General features: G+C 38.4%; 1 protein-coding gene across 1 annotated transcript in view; it reads right to left on the bottom strand.

Moving 5' to 3' along the window:
- Positions 1–24,889, bottom strand: part of KCNH8 (potassium voltage-gated channel subfamily H member 8) — a 445,720-nt gene that overhangs the window by 130,379 nt on the left and 290,452 nt on the right. The window contains exons 6-7 of the mRNA XM_043474814.1: positions 23,440–23,597; positions 18,573–18,780 (exon numbers count right to left, since the gene is read on the bottom strand). Of these exons, the coding sequence (XP_043330749.1) occupies positions 18,573–18,780; positions 23,440–23,597 (366 nt within the window). The remainder of the gene's footprint in view (positions 1–18,572; positions 18,781–23,439; positions 23,598–24,889) is intronic.

Genomic DNA, 24,889 nt, shown 5'->3' with positions numbered 1-24,889 from the left:
TGTGTATACAAAGGCTTGGGTAATAAAAGAGCTTTTTGGAACCACAGACTGAACTCTGAACCACTTTCCAATGCTTCCTTTTCCAGGAATAGAACTCTTTGGTTACCTTCTTGTGGACTTTGCAAGAGACTTTATATAGGTCAGACCCACACTGTGGAGAAATGAAAGAACACATAGCTTTTGTTTTTCTTATGAGAACCCACTTTCTTATGTAATTTCTTGGACTTGATTGAACATATTGGATAAACTAAGCATCTTGAATCATATTTTAACCATTCTACTCACTGGACCTTGACGTTTACTTTCATCTACACCACTTTTACTTACACCAACTCTCTGCTTACAAATCTATCATCTGACAACTGTGGTGACTTTTTAAGAGCTTGGAAACAATGGAAACAAGGGCAAAAGACGGTTCAGTCTCCAGCCCAGCACATAACTCACATTGCAACCAAAATACATCAGACAGTTTATTTGTCCACTTGCCTGTCTTGCCCTAACAATTTGGAAGAAAAAACTCATTGGATGGTACCCTCTGAGAACCCTTCAGTCTAATTTCTGGGAAACACATTTCAAATTCCATGGTGCAGGTTTTGCAGGTGTCATGCAGGGAGAAAGCTTTCCAACTTTGGGTCTACAGCAGAGGGGACAAGAAGCACAGCCTCTTGGGCATAGGGAAGTCCAAGAATATCTTGGGGGAAGGTGGCTGGAAGCAGCATCAGCTTAACCTGGCAGGGCAGAGGGAGAGGCCACGGGGCATTTTAGGAGGAACTGAGTACTCAGCACCCCGGTGAGCCCAGGCCTTGGTGGACACCAGGATTGGCTCCAAGTTCCAGCAAGAGCTGGGGATCCAAGGAACTCATGGTTTACCCTGAAGCCACAGCCTGGCTCTAAGTCTGGTGTTGAGACCAACCTGCCTCCCCTGGTTCTCTACCCTTCAGCCCTCTTTCTACTCTCTTCTTCCATAATACACAAGAAATGATCAGAAATATAGTTGTCAACAGCCCAGATCCAACTCCACCCACTCTCTGAGGGCACTGTTTTCAAGGTCATATGACACCATTCGCTGCGCATGGTTTCCATTTTCTGAATATTCTGCAGATGGTCAAAGTCTATCTTTGATGTTTCATCTCATATTTAAATAGTCAGTTTGCGGGGGGCAGGGGGCAGATCAGCATGACAGCACTTCCTGGTCTCTGAAGGCTGTTCTCATACTAGTGAACAACCACCAGGTGAATCTTCAGATCAATTTCCTTTGCTTTAACCTCCACCACTCCTGAAGAGAGATTTTGCTTGAACCAGGAGACTAAAATATTACTTTCATTGCTTCTACCTACCCAACAGTCTCTAAATAGCTTCTGATGAGTTAATTAACAGTGCACTCAATTAGCAGACAGTTAGTGACCAGGTGTAATTCTTGAGATGCTGTGTGGTATGTAGAGATAGGGGAGCCAGGTCTTCATTACCTGGCAGTCTGTTGGGGAAATTAATACAAGGGTAAGGTTGACAAACTAAGTGCTCCTTGCTACAGCAATCAGGGCTTAAAGGAAGGGAGGAGTATTCAAGCTGCACCGTAGGAATGAGTAGGGTTTTGAATAACACAGATGGAAGAAACCTGAATGCCCATAAGTAAAGGCACCAGGGCAGGATCATATAATGCCTGTAGTGTGGGGAAAAGGAAATCACACAATCAGGATTAAATAAAGGGTATGGGATGTAAAATCAGGGCTTCCCAGGAGGTGCTGTGGTGAAGAATCTGCCTGTCAATGTGGAAGACATATGAGATGTGAGCTCAATCCCTGGGTTGGGAAGATCCCCTGGAGGAAGGCACGGCAACCCATTCCAGTATTCTTGCCTGGAGAATCTGATGGGCAGTCCAGGAGCCTGAAGGGCTACAGTCCACAGGGTTGCAAAGAGTCGGACAAAACTGATGTGACTTAGCATGTACGCACACACACGTGGGATGGAAAGTCACGTAAAGTATGTCTTACCTACACGTTTTCAAACTTAAACACTTTCCTTTTCTTTCAAAGAATCAAAAATCAACAAAATAGTTGGATTTCCTTTCAAAGAATCAAAATTCAACATGAAAAGTTGGATTTAAATATAGCTTAAACTGCTATATTACAGACTCATATTTGATAAAATGTATGACTCCTAGCAAGAATGTTAAGACTTTGCATAAGTTAACAGGAATACCTGTCAAATCATTCTCCCTCTATATGTGTGTGTATGTGTGTGTGTGTGTAACAGAGACATCACAAATAATATTGGGGCGGATTTAGCTTAATTCTTCATAGATTAAGGGGGAGTTTGCTCAGCTTTGTTTTGAGAATATCATAATGCCAAAAGATAATGTGTGTGTGTGAGCATGTTAAATCGCTTCAGTTGTGTCTGACTCTTTGTGACCACATGGACTGCATCCCACCAGGCTCCTCCGTCTGTGGGATTCTTCAGGCAAGAATACTGGAGTGGATAGCCATGCCCTCCTCGGGGGAATTTCCCAGTCCAAGGACTGAACCCCTGTCTCTTATGTTTCATGTATTGGCAGATGGTTTTTTACCACTGATGCCACCTGGGAAGCCTGCACAAAGATAATGCCCGTTTTTAATCCTAGAAATAATTTTTAAAGAAACAATAAAGCACAAAGTACTGAGGCTTTAAGAAATTGCTGGAGAAACCTCTTGAGATTCATCTGAGGGTCATTTAGTCTGGCTACAAAGTCCAATTAATGCAGAAACATGAAAGACATTTTTCAGTCTTCTAAGAGGCTCACCTGAAGATTTCTGGTGGATCACATTCATCCCTTATGCTGGTATCCAGATGAATATTTGTAATCATTATGAATCATCATCACAATGATGCTGTTTATAAATATCTTAAAGGATCTTTCAGGATACTACAAATTGTCTCACCTGCAGTGATTTCATTTAGGGGTATTTGTATCCCCTCTCACTTTTCGGTAATCTAAGTAACCAGGCTTTCATTTCCATTGCTGAAAGGGATCAATCCCTTGGACGTCTGCTCCTTTATCATCCACTGGGGGCTTGCTGCACTCTCATCACACTGGTTATCTGCCATAGCTCCCACTAGATCGGCGTCTTTGTGAGAGTAGGGATTAGGGGCTCTTATACACACCTGATTCCTAAGCCTGACTTGTGATTCAAGGTGTGGCACCTAATATGTGCTCAGTACATATTTTTTAAGTGATAAAGCACATCATTCTAAATCCCAGAGACCACAGAGTAGATACTCTTGCCATGTATTTAATACAGGCTTTGGGTTTTCAGAATGGCTTGGATTGCAGCCCATCACCACTTGATTATTTGACTTCAGGTAACCTAGCCCTTTCCGAAGAATTGATGCTTTCAAAGTGTGGTGATGGAGAAGACTCGTGAGAGTCCCTTGGGCTGCAAGGATATCAAACCAGTCAATTCTAAAGGAAATCAACCCTGTATATTCATTGGGAGGACTGTTGAAGCTGAAGCTCCAATACTTTGGCCACCTGATGAAAAGAGCTGACTCATTGGAAAAGACCCTGATGCTGGGAAAGATTGAGGGCAGGATGAGAAGGGGACGACAGAGGATGAGATGGTTGAATGGCATCACCGACTCAATGGACATGAATTTGAGCAAACTCCAGAAGTTTGTGGAGGACAGAGGAGCCTGGCATGCTGCACTCCGTGAGGCTGCAAAGAGTTGGACATGACTTAGCCAACTGAACAACAACAATAACAACAATCTAGCCCTCTAAGTTCCAGCTTCTTCAGTTAAAAATGGAAATAAAACTGCCTTCCTGCTTGTTGTGAGACTCAGAGAAGATAACTTTGCAAAGCATCTGGGTATGGTGTCTGGAATATGGTTACCTGCTTAAAATGTAGGTTCCTTTTTACTTCTTCTGCAGTCTATCACTCTTTTCATAAATATAGTACTCAAAAATAAATTAATTTTCTAAACTGGAATATGAGTTGACAATTTTCATCATATATCATGGACATATGCCCATGGGGAATTGGGATGCCCCAATAAAATGATCCATAAATGTAGACAGAGAATGAAATATATTAAATATCTCAAAGGCTTCATTATCACTTAGCATAACCATTTGTTTTCTGATTGATTCCACTGAGGTGCCTACAAGTTTGAAGGACATTTTGACCCAGTGTTTTGATTGCAATGACCTCTGACCCTCATCTCCATCTAGATACCATCATTTGGTTTTATCTCAAGCTCTTTGCTCCATGTTCAAAGAAATAAAAGCAAATTTTAATTATTTTATCCAATTAATAAGCATGATTAGTAGAAATGAGATACGGTTGACAATGTTTACAACAGAGCAAGTTAAAATTTGTTAGTTTCCAAAACAAAACAAAATAACCTGATTGAAAAAAAAATTCCTTAGGAATGCTGAATACAGCAAACATAGACTGGGGGAAAACTAGACACAGTAGAAATAATATATAAAAAATAAAATTTGTAAGAGCTAAAATTATATAGAGTAAAATTTATTATTTGTCAAAAAATGATTGAAGAATAAAATATTCTTTAAAAAGGATTTCTCAATTTAACTTAAATTGAGAAGATTAAACTTGAGAGAAATGTTGTCAGAAAAGAAAGTTCATCCTATCTGATATGTTATTTTAAAAACTTCATTGATGAATCAAATCTTGGATGTTAAAAAAGAATGTAATAAAAATAACTCCAATACAATAGAAAAAGAAAATAGAAGAAAATTATTTAACCCTGCTGCAAAGGTGTTTGATTAAAAAATTAAATTTGTATGAAGAAGTTTTAGCAAGTTTGTGTAGCCTACTGGATGAGAAGTCAGAAATGTTGCTATCATTCTAATGAGGATGTCTGTATCCATTAGACAGCGGAAACATCATGAGGGGCAAGAAAGCTAGCACGAAACATTCATAGGATTAATATAGGATGTTCAAAATGGTAGGATCAAAACATCTTGCATTAACCAAAATCAATTCCATTTTTGGTTGAATAAAGAATTTTAAATTGTCTGATTGATATCTTTGAATGTAACTGTGGACTCACAGAAAATAGAAAATTTTATTAAATTAATTCCATTAAGCTCGCCACACAAAGATGGAATCCTTCCCTTCTAAAGGATGAAAAGTATTTGATTCACTAGTTTCAATGATGTCAAATCTATTTTTAAACTTGGCAGTGGTAACAAATTGCTATTGTCTCTTTCTCTCTCCCCTTTTCCCTATCAATCTCTCATACACAATCAATATGCCCATGATATCAGTAAAGAATGCCCACCAGATATGACTGGCTTACAGTGTTTACCAAGCATGTACTCAACAGAGAAGTCACAGAGAGTCACATACCCTCAGCTGTCAACAAAAACCACTGGATTATTCATTAAAAAATATGCCAACTCTTCAGAGTCCTATTACACCACAGTATTATTTTTTGGATTTCTGTAGATACATTTGCATTGCTATGAATAAATGTTTTTGCATGAAACTTATAAAACAGTGTATTTGAAGACCAGAATCATGTAATCATGTATATTCAGGCTCTTCATACAACTGAGGTGCTAAACGATCTTTGGAGTTGTTTTGTTGGTAATTCCCAAGGCGGTCAGAGAGAGTCCCTATGTATCCCAAAATATACCATTTAGCCACAGAATAGCTTTGCAACCTGTAAACCTAAACCAGGATATTTAAAAAATTAATGGAATTAGCTGGCACTAACACATGATTTTATGGGCAGATGATAAAATTAGAAATACTGCCCTTCTTCTGTGGGTCACATTCAAAAAACTCAACCTTGACAAAATTCCATTTCAGGCTAGAAAGACTGCTAAAAATAAGCCCATCACTGCTGACCATCAGGAGCAGGTTTTTCGGTAAAGACTGCAGGCAATCTGGACACTGACTTCTATACTGTAAATAAAATTACAGCAAATTTACTGTAAATATTATTTCTTGGGAACAGAATCAGCTACTGTAGTTATGACTTCAATAAAATGCCACACATTGGAAATAGCAATGATGACAGCCACATCAACAGCAACTGGTCAGTGTCAGCAGTAAAATTAACATGTACTGAAGATTTAGTAACGCTTCCCTGATGGCTAAGCGGGTAAAGAATCCACCTGCAGTGCAAGAGACACAGGAGAGGTGAGTTCGATCCCTGGGTCGGGAGGCTCTCCTGGAGGAAGAAATGAAAACCCACTCCAGTGTTCTTGCTTGAAAAATCCCATGGACAGAGAAGCCTGGTGGGTTATAGTCCAAAAGGTCACAGAGAGTTGGACATGACTGAGTGACCAAGCACTAAGCACTTATTTAATCCTCAAGCACCTGATGAAGTAGCTAATCCTATGTCTAAGTTATAGAACTGGAGATCGCGCCTTAGACAGGAAAGACAGGTAAGTAACACAAGCAAGACTGACACAGGGAATAAATGGGAGAGGCAGGCTTTGAAATGAATCTAGAACTCACCTTCTTAAAAACCGTCACCTAGCATCTGACCCTGTGATATCAACAGAAGTTCGCAGGGGACTGTGAAGCCAAAGGTCAACTTTCAACATCTTCAGAAGAAAAAATGGATATAGATTTCGAAAGCTACATAATCTTACATGGACATTAGCTTTTATTCTGTCTTTTAATATTTCAATCAACTGAATCTGCCAGTATCCAAAGTCTGTCAGTCTGTTTCACTTTGTTATAGAGACTGGTGGTGTGGAAAAATACACCAGGATGCAAATCCATCATTTTTAAAAAGGTCTTCCTAAATCATTTCTATCTACAGTGGTGTTTTTGGATTTTAGTTTCTGAGAAACTAAAGTTGGGTTTTGTCTCTGTCTTTCCTGATGAATCAGAATGGAAAAAACAAAAACAAAAAAATAAAAATCAAGACTTTATGCCTAGGTAAAGTACATGTTGTTGTTTAGTTGGTAAGTTGTGTCTGACTCCTTTGCAACCCCATGGACTGTATCCACCAGGCTCCTCTGTCCACGGGATGTCCCAGGCAAGAACGCTGGAGTGGGTTGTCATCTCCTTCTCCTGGGGATCTTCTGGGCCCAGGGATCAAACCCAGTCTCCTGCATTGCAAGGAGGATTCTTTACCACTGAGCCACCAGGGAAACCTAAAGGACATGTTCGCAAGGAAATTTTGGCAGTAGTCTCCATAGGATTGTAGACTATGAAACATCTTAATTATTTCTTCTGTTTGTAGCTAGTCAGGGAAACTCTAAATCCAAAGCGAATGATTGCATATACACACACAAGAAAGGGGAGAAAAGAGGAATTTAAATTTTTATGCCAGATGTTTAATTAGTTTAGATAAAATGTTTAATTATTTTCTATTTCTTATCACGTATCCATGAGTTATGTTCATGAATAAATTAATTAATTAAAAAATAAAAATAAACACAAAACCTTAAAAAAATAAAAAATAAAAAAAATTAAAATGTCAAAAAAATCTAAAGTGGGGAGATTGTCCCAGTGAAAATTCTTTATAAATTCAACTGCCTTTATAAAAATATTCATATTAATACATACCAAGTCGGGAGGGAGAGATTTGGAGTTTCGGATGGACATTTCAAGCTGCTATATTTAGAACAGATAACCAACAAGGACCTACTGTATGGCGCAGAGAGCTCTGATCTATATTCTGTAATAACCTAAAGGGAGAAGAATTTGAAAAAGAACACACACACATATATGTATGGCTGAATCATTTTCCTGTACATCTGGAACTGAAACAACACTGATAATCAGCTATGTGCTGTGTGTGTGTGGGATTTCCCAGGCAAGAATACTGGAGTGGGTTCCCATTTCCTTCTTCAGAGGATCTTCCTGACCCAGGGATCAAACCCTCGTCTCCTGCATTGGCAGGTGGATTCTTTACCACTGCCCCACTTGGGAAGCCCTTAATCAATTACACAATAATATAAAATAAAAATTAAAAAAACTTTATTCCTCAACTGTGTGTGCAATAAAACAGAGAATCACTAAAGAAGAAAATCCATATAATTAAGATAATAAACAGAGGAAATCATTTTGTTAGTTCAACTCTATAGATTGTGAGATCAATTTTAACGTATATACACTACTATATATAAAACAAGAACAACAATGACCTATTGTACATATTCAATATCTTATAATATGCTATAATGAAAAAGAATCTAAAAAGAATATATATATATATTGATATGTGTGTGTGTGTACTACTGAATCACTTTGCTCTATACCTGAAACTAATACTACACTGTAAATCAACTGCATTTCAATAAAATTTTTTTTAATTAAAAAAATATTTGAAAATAGAATGTGTATTCCTTTTCATGAGAATGTGCAGTTAGACTAAATCTGGCAAATATCACAAGGAAAAGTATTTTCTGCCTTTCTCCCTTCTGAGTTTGTAATAAAATTCCTTAAAAAACTATATTTATCAGGTCACATCTTCTCTGGCATCTATTGTCTTGAAGATTATCTCCACACATCTATAAATAAAGACTCCAATCTATTATTTTGGTCACAGCTTCCTTTTTACTTAATCTGTGTCTGGCATGACAAAAAAATTAAAAAAAATTTAAAAGTTCTGAAATGCTTAAATATGAGAGATTTACCCCCCAAAGTCCCAGTTCTGAAATTTTCTGGAAAGATGAGACGTGGGTCACCCCTCATCTATCCTGGTCTACGGGTAGGTCGTGGCTGGCCTCTCAGATGGTGCTTGGCTTCTCCATTTGCTCAATGAATGTAGGCCCCCTTCTCCTCCAGACTTTTCATTTTGTAACCTGTCTGTGGAAGAGTTTTCTAGACTAAACAGATTCATCTCATCCACTTGTCACTTCTCAAATACACCGTGAGAGTTGCTGCTTCTGTGTCTTTCTTCACACTATGCCCCAGGTCCACCCCACCACCTAAACGTCCTCTAACGCAGCCTCTCCAAAGCAGTGCTCACGTCCTGAAACCCAGCTCAAATGCCATCTTCAGGGAGATTCAGCTAGAAGCACTTCAACTTCTTTCTGAACTACCATGGAAGTTTTTGCCTGTACAAACTTACGCCAAACCAATATTTTAAAAAAAAGAAAAATTCTGAGTATTTTTATGTCCACCTCTTGAATTTCTAAAAACAAAGTCCACTTCTTGAAGGCAGGCTCTAAGATTCCTTGGTTTGATCACAGCTCATAATACTATCCTTCTTAGGGCCTCAACAAATATTTGTGTTAGTTGCTCAGTCATGTCTGACTCTTTTCAACCCCATGGACTGTAGTTCTCCAGACTCCTCTGTCCATGGAATTCTCCAGGCAAGAATACTGGAGTGGGTTGCCATGCCCTTCTCCAGAGGACCTTTCTGACCCGGGGATCGAACCCAGGTCTCCTGCATCACAGGCAGATTCTTAACTCTCTGAGTATTTCTTTTATAGTAAATACTGAGAACTTTGTAGGGTTTAAATGCAACAATCTCAAAGGGGTCTTTTTCTGCTTTATTTTTTCTATATCTTTAGTCTTTTAGGAAAATAACATGCAGAACATTAAACTGTCATTTATTCCAAAAGAATTACTATGATTAATATACTAGCTGGAAAGAAATAATTGTATCTTAAACACATTTGATGATGTCTTCTTAAGACAGCGACATAATTTATTTTCCTGGTAACTGAACAATTCTGCATGAAGAATTTCAGATTTGAGGTCTTAAGTTTAAAGAATTTTCCCCTATAAAGAGTGGGACTAAGGTCTTAAGAAATTAACCCTTATTCAATTGGCCTTTTATGCATTAGATTACAACCATTTTTATATTTCAAAGGTAATATACAAAAATATCACACTGGAATTTAGGTTATGTTATTTTGGGCAGAAATGAAGCCTGCAGTTCTGGCAAGATTATGAACTTACCTTATGTGCAAGCCTTTCTGATAGAAACACCTGGAAATATACATATTCTTTCAAAAGAGGAAGTAAAATGTCCATATGCAAAGACGAGGAATAGCAAGTCTGCTGGCTGACGCTGTGCTGGGGATGGTGTTGGGGAGACAGGGATCATGGCTTGTAGGAATTAGTAGTGTCATGGCTGCAAGATGGTTCTTTCAACAGTGCACAGGAAAGAACACTGAAATCTCACAAACACTGCACCGACACCTTGTATACAACTGGGACATTCGAAGTGTGATACACAAGGTGAAGGGTAGAAATAATCCACCCAACAGCTTACAGAGATGATGAGGAAAACCAGAGTTTGAAAAAAAAGCAGCGTCTTGAGGTTAAAAAATTCAGACTTGTGCCTTGCATGCATTAGTATCTAAATGTATACTCTCCATGAATCACTAAAACCTTGAAGCTAAGAAATTTTTAAACATTTGATCCTAGGGCAACAGTAAATCCTACTGCTCTTGGCAGAAGCAAGCATACAAACAGCAACCAAAATTCTGAATATTCTCATAGCTCGATCTGCACAGGCCTTCTCTGGTGGTTCCAACAGTAAAAGATCTGCCTATAACACGGGAGACCCAGGTTCAAACCCCTGGTCAGGAAGATCCCCTGGAGAAGGAAATGGCAAACCACTGTAGTATTCTTGCCTGGAGAATTTCATGGGCAGAGGAACCTGATGGGCTACAATCTACGGGGTCACACAGAGTCGGACAACCAAGTGACTACCACGCAATCTGCATGGGGTCACAGAGTTGGACATGGCTGAGTGGCTTACATTCAATCTGCATAGGATCCTACAAGGAAGAAGCTCTATTAAAGATGAATTCACAATTAAATTAAAAAAAAAATAAAATCCATGAGGAAATATTTCACCTTTTGCAAGAGTTAGATGAACAGAAAATTAGCACATGATGAACTTCAATTAATAAGGTAAAACTAAGGCAATACAATAAGATAGTATGCTTTTTTTTTTTTGATAGTATGCCTTTTATAATATTTAAATTCAATTCAGAAGCTTGACCTAATGGAAAAAATTAAGAAACTGGAATTATAAAAAAGGAACCAAAAAATTATGGAAAATCAACAGAGATCTGAAAAAGCACCAAATAAAATTTCTATATATAGTTGGTCAGAAAATAGTTAATAAGGATCTGTACCATATGTATAATTAAATTTAGAAGCTTGTTATAATGGACACATATAAAATTTTGAACTAAAATTATATTAAAAAAATTGTATGTACATAATAATATCCTGACACATAAAGAACATATTCAATTAAGCTTCAACAGACACTGAAGAATCAGTATCACAGAGACCATAACCCATAAATGTAATTAGAAATCTGTAACAAAGTTTTAACTTCAGAAATTTCATATAATTTGAGTAACAACTTTTGTGACTTCAACACTTAGAAGTGTATAGCGTTAAATACATTATTTAGGAAAGAAGAGAAGTTTCAAATTAATGAAATTGAGGGTCTCATTTGCCAAAGAGGAAATTAGAATGACCCTCTCCTGCAAAAAAAAAATATATATATATATATATGTATATATATATATATTCTGCCTTGTTGTACCTTACTCAGAGAATGAAAATTTAAATAAGAATTAGACATTTTTTTATACCCTCTACTCCCCAACACCCTCCAAGATTTTCACAAGTTTCAAAACATTGGTAACAACTGCTGATGAAGCTCTGTGGAAAAAAACATATACAATATGACCAACTGAATAATTAATTAATACAACTGCTTCAAAGAAGAATTTGACAATTTGTGCTAATTCTATAGATGCACATGCCTTTGACCCAGAGAAATTCTTGCATATGGACACAGAGAAACTTGTATTTGATTGCTCATGGCCCACTATTTGTCACAGTGAGAGGTGCAAATGAACTCAGTAGGGAAATGGATAAGAAAGGGTGAGAATCAAAAGGATGAGAAAACCGGCTTATTGTACAATAGAATTCTATTAAATAGTTAAAAATAAACATGTGAGATGTATAACCATGATGGACTGATCTTGAGAAAAAATGAGTTCAATGAGAATGTAAAAGATGAGAGAAATCCCAGCTCCTGTGTATATTATCTGTGTATCTGGGCAAATCACACAATCTATGTGCCTTGGTTTTCTCATCTGTAAATAAAGATGATAACAGTTTTGGTATCATAAAATTATGATAAGATTAAATGGATTAATTTCTACAAAATGCCTAGCACTGAGAAAGCCTCGTGAAAGGTTGCTGTTGCTATTATCATTATAATTGTTGTTACTACTACTACTTATACGTGTGATGATTTATATGGAAGATAATGAGGGAAACGAGAAGAAAATGGCAACCCACTCCAATACTCTTGCCTGGGAAATTCCATGGAAAGAGGTGCCTGGTGGGCTACATGGGGTTGCAAGAGTTGGACACGACTTAGCGACTAAACAAAAATGTGGGAAAATAATATCATATATTGTTTTACTAATATATGTGCATTGTAACAACAGCATCTCAGAAAATCTTATCACCAACTTGAATAATAAGGAGGAAAGACAGAAGGAGCAAGGCAGAACTGAAGGACTGTGGGGCCCTGGCTTTCTTTTTTAATATTTATTTATTTGGCTACACTCAGTCTCCGTGGCAACACACAGGATCTTTAGTTGCATTAAGTGGGATCTAATTCCCTGACCAAGGATCCAACCTGGGTCTCCTGAAGTGGGAGTGCAGAGTCTTAGCCACCAGACCACCAGGGAAGTCCCAGACTCCTGATTTTATCTGTAATGCTGTACTGATTTTAAAAATAGAAATAAAATAAATATGTTAGAGCAAAATGTTAAAAAAGATGTAAGTTTTAGAAGGGGACCATTATATTTATTCTAACCTTTTTGTGTTAAAGATATTTCATAGTTTAAAAAGTAAATTTCCAGGAAATTTCAAAAATTTCAAGCTTTAGGGGTTTGTTTCTGTTTTTTTGTAAAGTGGGGTTGAAAATATCTACCACATGGGATTTTGATAAAGATCAGATGAGATAATGCACACAATTAGGCACTGCACCATGTATGTCGTAGGTGGTGCTTAATAAATATAAGTGAAATATTAATCTAATATAAATCATTTCCAAAAAATGTAAAGAAAGAATAAATTTCCAAGTCATTTTTCTACTCATTAAGCTTATTTCTTGTTTATGTGTGAAACAGTGCACAGATGTGATGGGGATTGGAAAAGCGCAGGAAATGAAAAACCAGAAGAGCTCCATTGGTGTTGGTTTAGGACTTTATAACTGGGAGTATGAAATTCACAAAATGTCAGGAGACTTTTTAAAACTTTGGTGCTCAAAGTGTGACGTGGGGTCCCACTCACTGGGGAGGTGGTTAAAAATGCTGGATCTTGGGCTCCACCTCAAAATTTCTAGAATTAGAATCTTTTTTTTAAACACAATCCTCACATGATTTCAGTATACATTAACGTTCGAGACAGTACTTAAAAAAAAAAAAATTAAGTCCAGGGATCTGTCACTAGGGTCCATTTTAACGGTTAGAAAACTTCATTTTAGGCTTTTTCTCCCCTTTCTTAATTTCATATATTCCCAAGAATGAGAATGTACAGATCAAAGTTATCTAAAAATGTGTTTGTAATCCTTCACACAGAACCTGGAAATGCAGAGTGCTAGTCAACTCTACTTTCTTGAGGGAAATTTGATACAGTGATGGAAATAATCAGCTCACAATATCACAAGCCTGGTCATCTTCCCCCATCATATAAGGCTTGTAAAGGCTAAGCCGTTAATAACTACAGAGTCTTTCAAATCAATCAACTTTTTATGATGTTTTATCCAATGAAGATCAGGAGATTTAGGATTAAAATTGTCAATGAAAATTTGAAAATGGTATCTTACTTAATCCTTTTCTTCCCATTCTAGATTTTGGGCTTTTTTTTTTTTTCTTCAGTGATACACATACACGTTTAGACATCTCCAATGGAAGAGACTACTCTGCCAAAGGATTAAAAGATTAACCAGATTAAAAAAAAAAAAAGCTTCCCTCTGTTACAATGTACTCTCACCTCTAAGGTTGCAGCAGATCATTTAAAGTTCAGTATGTCACAGACTTAGAAACAGAGATAACTTCTCAACAACGCAAGGTAGCATTGTGGCTACAAAAGAGAGCTGCAGACCACGGTGCAGTCTTGCTGAGGAAGCAAAGCCTGGTAAACACCACTGCTGGGAGGACACAGCAGCACAGGCTGATGGGGGGAGGATGCCTCGAGAACTCCCACAGCCCCGCCTTTCAGCTAATTCCATCTACATGACGTCTGAGAGGGGTACGATCCTTTACAGATGCATTTTAATAAATGCTTTTATAAATGTTACTGTGTGTTTTTAAGCATTAGGTAAAGATGTTATTGTAGAAGACATCTTTTTTTGTTTTTTGAGTGGGGGCTGTCTAAAATCCTATGAGAAGGCGGTCCTCTCCATTGTGTATAGTAATAGAGAGACAGAGGGCCCCACTTCTAACCATGAAAGCGTAAGGTCGGTGGTGGGGGGTCCCTCTGTGCCCGGCAGTGCGTGTCTGAGCAGCTGATGGAAGCTTGGCCAATCAGCTTCTCCTTTCAGGGACTGTGAATCCCAGATGAACAGAAGGTTAGGACTCTCGCTCGCGGCATCTACAAAGGCAGATGCACATCCGAGCCATCTTTGCAAAATGTCAGCAACTGAGCTTCTTGCACTGGGGTATCTGGGCTGCCTTGGCTCAGATATTCTTTTCCCAAGTCTTGTTTTCCGTCCTTCTATTTTTGAGTCTGCATGTCCTACTAATGAATTCCTTTTCTATCTCTGCTTGCGATGAAGGATCATCACTAATACAGAAACGTCACCTCGTCACTGGATGCATTTTTTAGTTGATTTTTTATTGGGGTACTGTTGATTTATAAGTTGTATTAGTTTCCGCTGCAGAGCAGTGAGTCAGTTCTATGAGTCCCCAGGTGGCACTGGTTGTAAAGAACCCACTTGTCAGAGCAGGGGAAGTAAGAGACACGGGTTCTATTCCCTGGTCAGGCAGACACCCTAGAGGAGGGAATGGCCACCCACTCCAGTATTCCTGGAATATTCAGTATTCCAGAATCCCAAGGACAGAGGGGCATGGCTGGCTACGGTCCCTAGGGTCTCAAAGAGCAGGACATGACTTGGTGATTAAACAGCAACACAAGGAGTGAGGGATCCAGGCTCTTGTCTCTTGATTGTCATTCAGTAATGAAATGACCTTGAATATCGATTTGCTCAAAAACTTTTTTTACACATTTGCCATACACCAGGAATCGTACCCCACAGTAAGAAAGCAGGGGTGGACACAATTGACAAAAGCCCCTTCCACAAAAGAGTTTGTGAACCTGGAGATGGATCTCTCACCATAAAGTCGAAGAGCTAGACTAAGGTCCTTTCCAGGCTAAAATTTCACTAAACAATAAGCCAAATCTCAAATTCCTTAAAATATGGTATAGGAACACATAAAAATATGGAGCAAAACAGAACACCAGGCAAATCAGCTTATAACTTCCTCTGATAGAATTGATCTTAGGAGTATTAATTCTTCCTTACCAAAATAGATATACTATAAAAAAGGGGCATTATAAAATGTTTTTTAAAGGTTAACTTCGGTTTGGTCTGATGAAAAATATTGGAACTCTTTCAGGAAGCATACCTGTCAAGAACCAAAGGGAAAAAAATTATTTCAAGGAAATTAACAGGGATGAGAAAGGAAGTTCCATTTTATTCCTCGGGAAGACGAATCTGTTCTGTACATCTGATTTTAGTCAAAACATAAAGAACAATGCGTTCTCTAACCAAGTGTTATGTGTGTGTTGAATTTTCTGATTCATGGTAATTGGACCAGAAAAGGTAAAGCATATTATTAGTGGACAAATTACATAGTAAAAACTAAATTAGCCTAGACTCTCAGCTGCTTCATTATAAAATTAGGTAGGAGAGGTCATAATTATTTAATTTGTGTCCAAATCTCAGCTGGAAAATGTTCCAAATGAACAAACGATCCAAGTAATTTTAGGAGAAGGGAAAGTCCTTGTAGCCAAGATTATAAAATCCAATATTGACAGACATAATTAACATACTACCTTCCTGACCATATCTCAAGAGGTGTTTGGACAGGAAATCTAATTCTCTAAAGATAAATGCTCTGTTATTTTTTTAAATCGTAACTTAGTGAAGCATATCATTTCCTTGACATGCTGTCATCATAAGATGCCCTTCCTGACACATCCCTCAAAGTTGTTGACATTGGATGGTTGCTTCTGTTGGTTAATATGGGCACTGAACTATAATAGAAAATAGATATATTAAGTACACAAAACTGGATTTGTTCTTCCATTAAAGTCATAAATCGTGGAACCTGAAATAGCCTTTCGAGCTATTAGTGTGTTTTCTCATGTTGTAGATGAGGAAACAGGCCCAGGCAGGTGAACAAAATCACGACAAACCTCGCGGCTGATGGATGTTGGAGTCTTGATGAAAGGAGAGAGTCATTGCCCTCAGCCCAGGGTTTTCCCATCGTTGCGTTTTACCAACACTCTCTTTATGAACTGACTTCCAGCTTACAAGGCCCCATTCATGACAGAGAGCCGTAATACCCAGACCAAGAGTAGGTGTGGTAGGGGGCAATGCAGAAGCAGTTCAAGGGGGTGGCTTCTTTTTTCTTGGAAAATAAATATTTCTGCATATTTGTTGGAAGAAAAACATTAAGCTGATTAATCAGTCTGCAGCAGGACTGATATGCTGGAAATGAAACACAAGGCTTTCCTCCTGTAGCTGAATTTGAGTGTGCATAAACTGAATTTCCTTGTCTGGAAACTCTCAGACTAGACTAACCTTATGAATTAATATGAGTGTATAGGTGAGGGAAATTAGGTCAGGTCCAAAAGGCAATCAGGTAACTGATCACAAATCAGAATTAATATGGATTCACAACAAAGGCAGAAATTTAGTGTTGTAACTCACTGGACAACATTAGGACCATGCTAGAGTCTGTGATGAAGAAGTGTTCCAGACAAACTTATAAAGAGGGAAACAATACAGAAGGACAGAATATGTTTTAATTCAGACTTTGATTCCCCTTTTAGTCAAATCTTCTTTCCCCATCTCTGTGTCCCTCTTTTTTTCTCCCTCTCTCTCTTCCAGCTCATATTCTCTTTATGTAGGATTTTTTGCTGCCATTGCTTTATTGCTCTTTTTAACTTCATTTCTGAGAATGGATGTCTACAGCAAAGTATAGAAAAATGTGATAAGGGAGATAAGAAAATTATTCTGAGATGAAAATTATCAGATGCATCAGTTTCTTTGTGTAGCTCCAGGACAAAACTGAGGTGTGTAGGAACATTTTTAAGAACATAGACAGGTGATTCAGTGGAGAAGGAAATGGCAACCCACTCCAGTGTTCTTGCCTAGAGAATCCCGTGGACAGAGGAGCCTGGTGGGCTGCCGTCTATGGGGTCGCACAGAGTCGGACACGACTGAAGCGACTTAGCAGCAGCAGCAGCAGCAGCAGACAAGAGATTCACTCCCTTGAACTTGCTTTCTTAAGTTCTCCAGCTCATTCTCCAAAGATGCCCTTTGAAGGCTTTGCATTCGCCGTATGGTGAGAGACTGACACTTATAAGCATCCACCCAGGGATGTTCTAAATGCACTCTGCCACTAAGTGCTCATATAAGAACTTAGAGCATTTTTTTTTTTTCTTCTTAGGAATCTCTTGCAGCTTTATCCCTGTGCAAAGATCTGAGATTCTTTCAAAAGTCCAAGATTGATTTTTGGAGAAGATAAATGAAGGATTTTCTAGCTAGCCAAGGAACAGATTCTCTGATTAAATGTCAGATTAGGAAGAAAAAATACCCTGCATAAGGTACTGTGACAATTCTCTAAAAAGAAAGACTGTGAGAAGGACACAGATATTTTAAAATAGAGAGTTATAGCCTTCAGAATTTTCATCTTCTATAAAGTCCTTGTGGTTGATATAAGTTTAAAAATATGCACATGTGCAGAACATTTCAGATTCATTTATGCAGAATTATGTAACACTTGGAACAACTCCCTTAAATTCCCATGGATTATGGGGACATAACATTTTACAAATTATATTTGTAAATATCCCGTCTTCTATATTATTACAAATTCTCAAAGTATACTAAATATGGAAAGATAGTATGATAGTATTTTTTCTCTTTTTTTTAAAGGAGAAAGTAGTAGAATTTTTCTATTATTAACTTGCCACCTCAGATAGAAATGATCATTTTCTTATGATTTAAAAATATGTAGTGACTGGCCAGGTCCCCAGCGTTTACTGTTACTTAGCCCTCCATCGGATTTTTCAAGATAAGATCACACATGACTTATCTAAACATTTCTATGCACATGCTAGTCATTTTTAAAAGTTCACCACTGAGACCTTAACCCACTGTTCTTTGAAAAAAATGCAAGGTTGTTCAGAAAACTCGCTCAAAAGCGATCACCTGTATCATGGTCCCTCTCTGCACATCTCACCAAAATGAGACAAATCGACAGTCAGAATACATATATCGATATCTAAAGCCTCATCGTTCCCTTTCTCCAAATCCTAGACAGGCTTCCCTTTCACGTAAAAATGGAAAATGTGCCGAAAGCACGGCCTTACCAACTTCCCACTTGAGGAGGCTGTTGTCTTCCCTCTCCATTTTCCCGATGACGTACCAGATGCACGCCATCCAGTGGGCCAGCAGGGCGAACATAGACATGAGCAGCGTCAGGACGATGGTGCTGTGCTGGGAGTAGCGGTCCAGCTTCTGCAGGAGGCGCAGCAGGCGCAGCAGCCGCACGGTCTTCAGGAGATGCACCAGGGACACCTGCGGGGGGCGACAGCGCTCAGCCGGGCCGGGGGTCCCGCGGCCCCGGCAGGCCCGCAGCCACGGCCGCGCGTTCTGTCCCGCGGTACCGGCGGGCCGCAGCCACGGCCGCGCGGGGGCGCCCGCGATCAGGTCCTGTCCCACGGTCCCAGCGGGCCGCAGCCACAGCCGCACGGGGGCGCCCGCGACCAGGTTTTGTCCCGCGGCCCCGGCGGGCCCGCAGCCACGGCCGCGCGAGGGTGCCCACGACTAGGTCTTGGCGCCGCCGGCAGACCAGTGCCCAGGGCGCCTCTGGGGACGTTTCTGTGTCATTTCTTGACATAGTTACCGGAAGTTGGTAAGAGAAAGACGGGGAGGACCATTTGATTCTTCTGATGCTTATCTTCCTTAAGACTTAGCTTTTCCCCTGCGTATGGGACTGAACAGAACTTTCTAGAACTCTGATACAGCGCTGAAACACAGGCTGGGATTAGGACGGAAGAGGAGACGTGTCCACCCTCTTCAGCTTATTTCATTCACTTCCCCTCTTCCATGGAACGGAGCTGCTTCATCAGAAAACTACAGACTGGTCAGTCACTGGAGTGGTAACGCGATAACTTAGGTTTCTCGTTTTTAAATAACGAGACCTAAAAACCAGAGTAAGATCCTCTCACAAATACCAGCAGCGCCGCCTGCCTCCCGCGCTTTGCTCTCTATACCGCATTGCTAATAGAAAACATTTGCCTGAAGCACAGACATTCTGAGCTCTCTGCTCAACAAACATGCTTAGGGAACCAAAAGCAAATGGAACAACGTTTTGGAAAAACCTCCTAGATTCTGCCTTTGTATGAACTAAAAAAAAATAGACTTATAGTTAAGGGGTTCTTTTCCTGACTTTAGGACTCAACTGAAAAATGCCCACCATGGAGCCCTCCAGAAAGGCCAATGTCTATTGACCCAATGCTGTTACTAATCTGCACTCTTCTCACACCTTCTGAGACAAATAAGAAGTCAGATAATATATTAACTCATATGCAAACAGAGTTTGACAAATTCCTTGATCTATTCTAATTTGAGGGGTGATCCACAAATAAAGGGCAAGGAAGTGGTTTGTATGATTACACCTAAGAATAATTTTCCTTTATAGGCAGAATCATAAACAAGGTCAGCATCTTTGGAGAGTTTGCCTTTATAATTATTTGGAGTCGATTGACTTACAATTTCTCCCTCTTCCTGTCATCTTCCCTTATCTACAAGAAAAACTGTACTTAGAAAAATGCCTGACATATAGTGAGTGCTCAATAAATTTTTGTTAAATGAGTGAATGGATAAATGGTTATGTGAAGATACAAAACACCCAGGCTTACTATAACAATAGGTATTCAATAAAAGTATTTTCAGTTGTCATCTTGTGAGTTATTCTGTACTGAAATATAAAAACATTGGAAGGATCGGAATTCCCTGGAGATTCAGGGGTTAAGATTCCACTCTTCCACTGTAGAGGGCCCAGGTTCCATCACTGGGCAGGGAACTTAAGATCCCACAAACACTGAGGCACAGCTAAAAAAAAAAAAAAAAAAGTCATAAGGTCATTTTATTGAGGAACTTGCCAGGTAGCTGTGGTCTTTTACTCCATTTTGTCAGTTTTCTAGGTTGAGTTTTACTTTCTTCTCCTTCACCACCAAGTTCTCATCTATCTCTTCTGCAGCCCGTTATAAGCCAGATGCAGTCTCTGCTTTGCGAGGACTAACGAGGCATGACGCTATTTTATAGGTAGGTGAATTTGATAGATGACAACCTTGTACATACAGTGAAACCTGGAGCAGAAGTCTCAGATGGGGGACACTATCTACTGTGGACTCAACTGTGTCCCTGCAAACTTCACATCTCTAAACCCTAAGCATCAGCGTGACAGTACTTAGAGATGGGGTCTTTGGGAGGTTTACATGAGGCTCATTTGGTTTACACGAGTCGAGAAGGTGGGGTCCTCAAGGCGGGATTAACGTCTCTGTAGGAAGGGCCCAGGGCCCCCCTCTGTCTCCTTCCCTCCCTTCCCTGTCTGGGGGCCACGTGAGGACAGCCATCTGCAAGCCTGAAAGAGCTCTCACCAAGAACCAAACTGGTGTACACCTTGATCTGAGACTTCCCAGCTCTGAGGGCTGTGAGAAATAAATTCCCGTTGTTGAAGCCAGCAGTTTATATTTTGCTACAGCTGCCTGAGCAGACTAACACATCATCTTGAACATAGAGTATGGATGCAGGCAAGCTCCCTGTTTTCTCTGAAAAGGGATGTTTGGGGGATGGATGTGGAGCTGCCCTTCCACAAGAACAGCAGCCGTTCACAAAATGACATGAAAAGAGATGAGCCTGGGAGCCCAGGAAGAGGCAGCCCGGGGGATTTTACTGGCAGTTTAAAAAAATTATATGTATTCCTACTGGAGTCAACAACTCCCTGCTGTAAAACATAAATTTGGGCTCTTGATGAATGGTGCAAGAAAGAAGCATATTTGATTTAGAGGGAAATATATAATCTGAAAAAGAGAAAGGATTCTTCTTATTCTTGGGACACTGCTCTAAATTTGTCACTGAAGAGAATTACAAGCACCTTATAGATAGCTACAAGACAACGAGGGAATGCCTTCATTAAAAACGCCTACGAATTAGCAGTTTCCCCCACCTACCAGGTGGACATAACCATCACTTGGTTATCAACTAGGGAATAAAAAAAAAGAGCAAAAAGCTAGTTAACATGTGCTGAGGTCTTTCTAGTTATGAGACACTTGGCAAAGTATTTTACGGAAAGATTGCCTTTTTTAGGCTGCTCAGAAACCCTGCAGGAATTTTTATGGTTTGGGGCCTATTTTGACATTAACTCCCCCAGGAAGTCACTTAGATGGTAAGCGACAAAACTTGAATTCATACATTTGCCTTCTTCACTCTTATCGTACTTTCTATGACTCATTCATAATTTTATCTGTCATACCTTTCATAGTGCCTTATACATAGTGAGTTTCAATAAATAAATACGTAAGCTGTGCGTAAAACATTTGCCATCAGCAATTGTGGACACAGCCAAAACTAAAATATGTAATACATTTTTGATGGTTGTCATACATTTTTGAATGTCACCTATGGAGATGCACTAACTGGATGCATTTTAGGTCTAGAAAATCAGCACTTTATCTGTTTGTTCCTGCTTTTCTTTTTAAGTCTGTGTAGTGTAACAACAGTATAACTTATAGACTTTTCCTCACAACTTATGCTTTCCTGGGAAATAAATGTAATATTTTAAGTAAGCTTTTCTATTCAAATAGAATATTTGATACTGACTAATTTATTGGGAGGAATAACAAACTTATAAGCCAATTTGTTAAATGATTATATGCTCACCCCTATGAAAAGCAGAAAAAAAATCACTGATAAGATAGATTCCTTCCTTCCTTCTTTTTCTTACTTTCTGATATACATATGATCTATAACTTTGCGTTTATAAAGAATTCATGCTCTCTATTTCACAAATGAAAACGAAGAAAGATAGCAAAAGCACAGCGAAAATGTACAAGCATTTAAAATTCATCAAATTATGAGAATTAGATTTCTTAAAAAATTCTTTACCCATGTTAATTTTAGGCAATGAAACTTTTAATCATATCTAAGCATCTTATGTATTTTATATTATATATATTCAATACTTTATATAATATATATTTTTAAGATTATGCTATTTGTTCAGTGCCCAAAGAAAAATGGAATATAAAAATTATTATTAGTATTTAGAAGCAGAGCAGCAAGTTGATTTCCAGCAGAGTCTATGAGACGCCATTTATTTAACAATTCTCCAGGATAATTTGGAAAAATTTTCTTATCATTTTATGCATTATATATTTTTTTGGGATATTTTTTGGCAGTCTTGCAGAAGCCTTGTTTCAAGTCATTATACTTTCATTACAGTATACTTATCTAGTCAAATTCGGTCTTGAAAAGCACTTTAAAAAGTTCAGATAGCAATTCAGTTTAACACTGATTGATATTATATACTAGATTTTCCCCAGAGCTTTCCTTTCAGTTGAGTTATAAACCTCTTAGTGACGTTGACACTCTCCACTTCCCAACTTAAAAAAAAAAAAATATGTGGAAAGAAAAAGAAAAGAAAAATACTACTATGCAGGCAATTAACAAATGCACAGATTTGTACTAAATAGTCAGGAGTACAGTTCAATCTTCATTCTGAAGTAAGTAATGACCGTACTTGAAATATTGATCACTTTGTTTAATATTGAAAGCTATGTTTTTAAATTCTTTATAGAGACTATAATTTCTTTCGGGAAGGTTTGTCAACGTTTAATTTGAACAAATGCTTGGTAAATTTTTGCCTGCTAAAATTGGTTACTCTAGCAGCAAATTGCATGACTGGTCCAAAAATGCTATTATACCTTTTTGAAAGTCTGTTTATAAGGGAGCACTTAATGCTTTTAAGAGTGTCAATTATTAGATAGTAAAAATAGCTATGATTACAAGTGGGCATACTTTCTTTCCTGTAAGAAATCATAAAAATAAATGCTCTAGATGAATAAAGAGAAGTTAACAGGTATCAATAAAAATTCAAGAGAATGCTTGATTTCTGCTGGTCATTTTATTATTTAGAGTTTTGCTCAATCCAGCATTTTCACAAGGACTCACCACTGTGACATTGAAAGCATACAGGAGGTCAAACGGCAGGGCAGCGATTAAATCGATGATGAACCAGGTGGTGACGTAGTGGATGCAGATTGATCTTGCTTCAAAGATGACTTGGCCAGACTTGCTGACATAGGTTGTTCGAAAATTTAAAATAATATCTGATTGAGGAAAAAAGAATAGAGAAAGTGAAGTTAGGAGAAAGAGAGGGAGGTGAAGGAAAGACAGGAAAGAAGAGAAGACGGAAGGAAGACAGCCAGTGGGCAGGAAGAAGGAAGGGAGGAAGACAGTTGTGTTAAGTTAGACAAACAGCCACCTCTTAGCTTACTTCAGATCGACAACATCCAAAATACTCTTTTTGACAGATCCAGTTCAACTCACAAAACAAGTATTGGAGAAGGGTGAAGAAAGTATTTTTTGAGCACTTCATGCATTCCAGACTTTGGGCCACATGTTAAAATTCAAAATAATTAAATAATAAAAAGAACAGTAGGCAACGAATACTAGATAAATTCTCACTACGAATAGACACTGTCCTAAGAACTTGGTATAGGTTCCCTTCCTCCCTAGAACACCTTCCAGTAGACGACCGTATTAAAGAGGCAGAAACCACGCCTCAGTAGGAAAAGTAACTCATCCGTGATCATCTTGGCAACAGCAGCAGAGACAATTTTGAACACAGGTATACTTGTAGTCTGTATTCTTTAAAATTTTTTTTCCAATAGTACACTATTTTGCATACAAAAGCTTTAGTAACCTCTGTATGGATATGAAATTCATCCCTTCCCTGAAGGTATTTGTATTCACAAAATATCAGAAATTTCTTGTTTGCATTTCTAGGTTAAATTCCCTATTCCATTTAAAGGGAAGAGGCAATCATTTTTCAATCTTTCCTTATATCATCCTTTTAATATATTGAAATTTTATTTTTATTTTATATTTGTATTTATTTTATACTTGTATTTGACTATTTATCAAACTTTTATAATATATGATACCCTTGTGAGTGTTGGTCAAAGGACAAGCCCATAACCATGTGGATCATCTAGAACTCAATCAGGCTGCCTGTGAATAAACTTCTCTGAGTCTGTCACATAGTTCCTGGATTAAATATCACTAAAGCATTGGGAAAGTTCAGTTTTTCCTTAATTTGCCTTATTTCTCAATTTAATTTTTACTTTACACTGGAGTATAGTTAATTTAAAATGTGTTAACTTCAGGCGTACAGCAAACTGAATCAGTCACACATATATACATATCCTTTCTTTTTCAGATAATTTCCCCATACAGGTTATTACAAAAAGTGAGTAGAGTTTCCTGTGCTATACAGTAAGTCCTTGTTGATTATCCATTTTTAAAAATTTAAATTTACTTATTTTTAAATGGAGGATAGTTGCTTTACAATACTGTGTTAGTTTCCGCCATGCATCATCATGAATCAGCCATGGGCAGA

Source organism: Cervus canadensis, chromosome 7 (genome assembly GCF_019320065.1).
Source record: "Cervus canadensis isolate Bull #8, Minnesota chromosome 7, ASM1932006v1, whole genome shotgun sequence".
Taxonomy (NCBI): domain Eukaryota; kingdom Metazoa; phylum Chordata; class Mammalia; order Artiodactyla; family Cervidae; genus Cervus; species Cervus canadensis.
The sequence above is the reverse complement of the archived record's forward strand: the minus strand, read 5'-3'. Positions and strand labels throughout refer to the sequence as shown.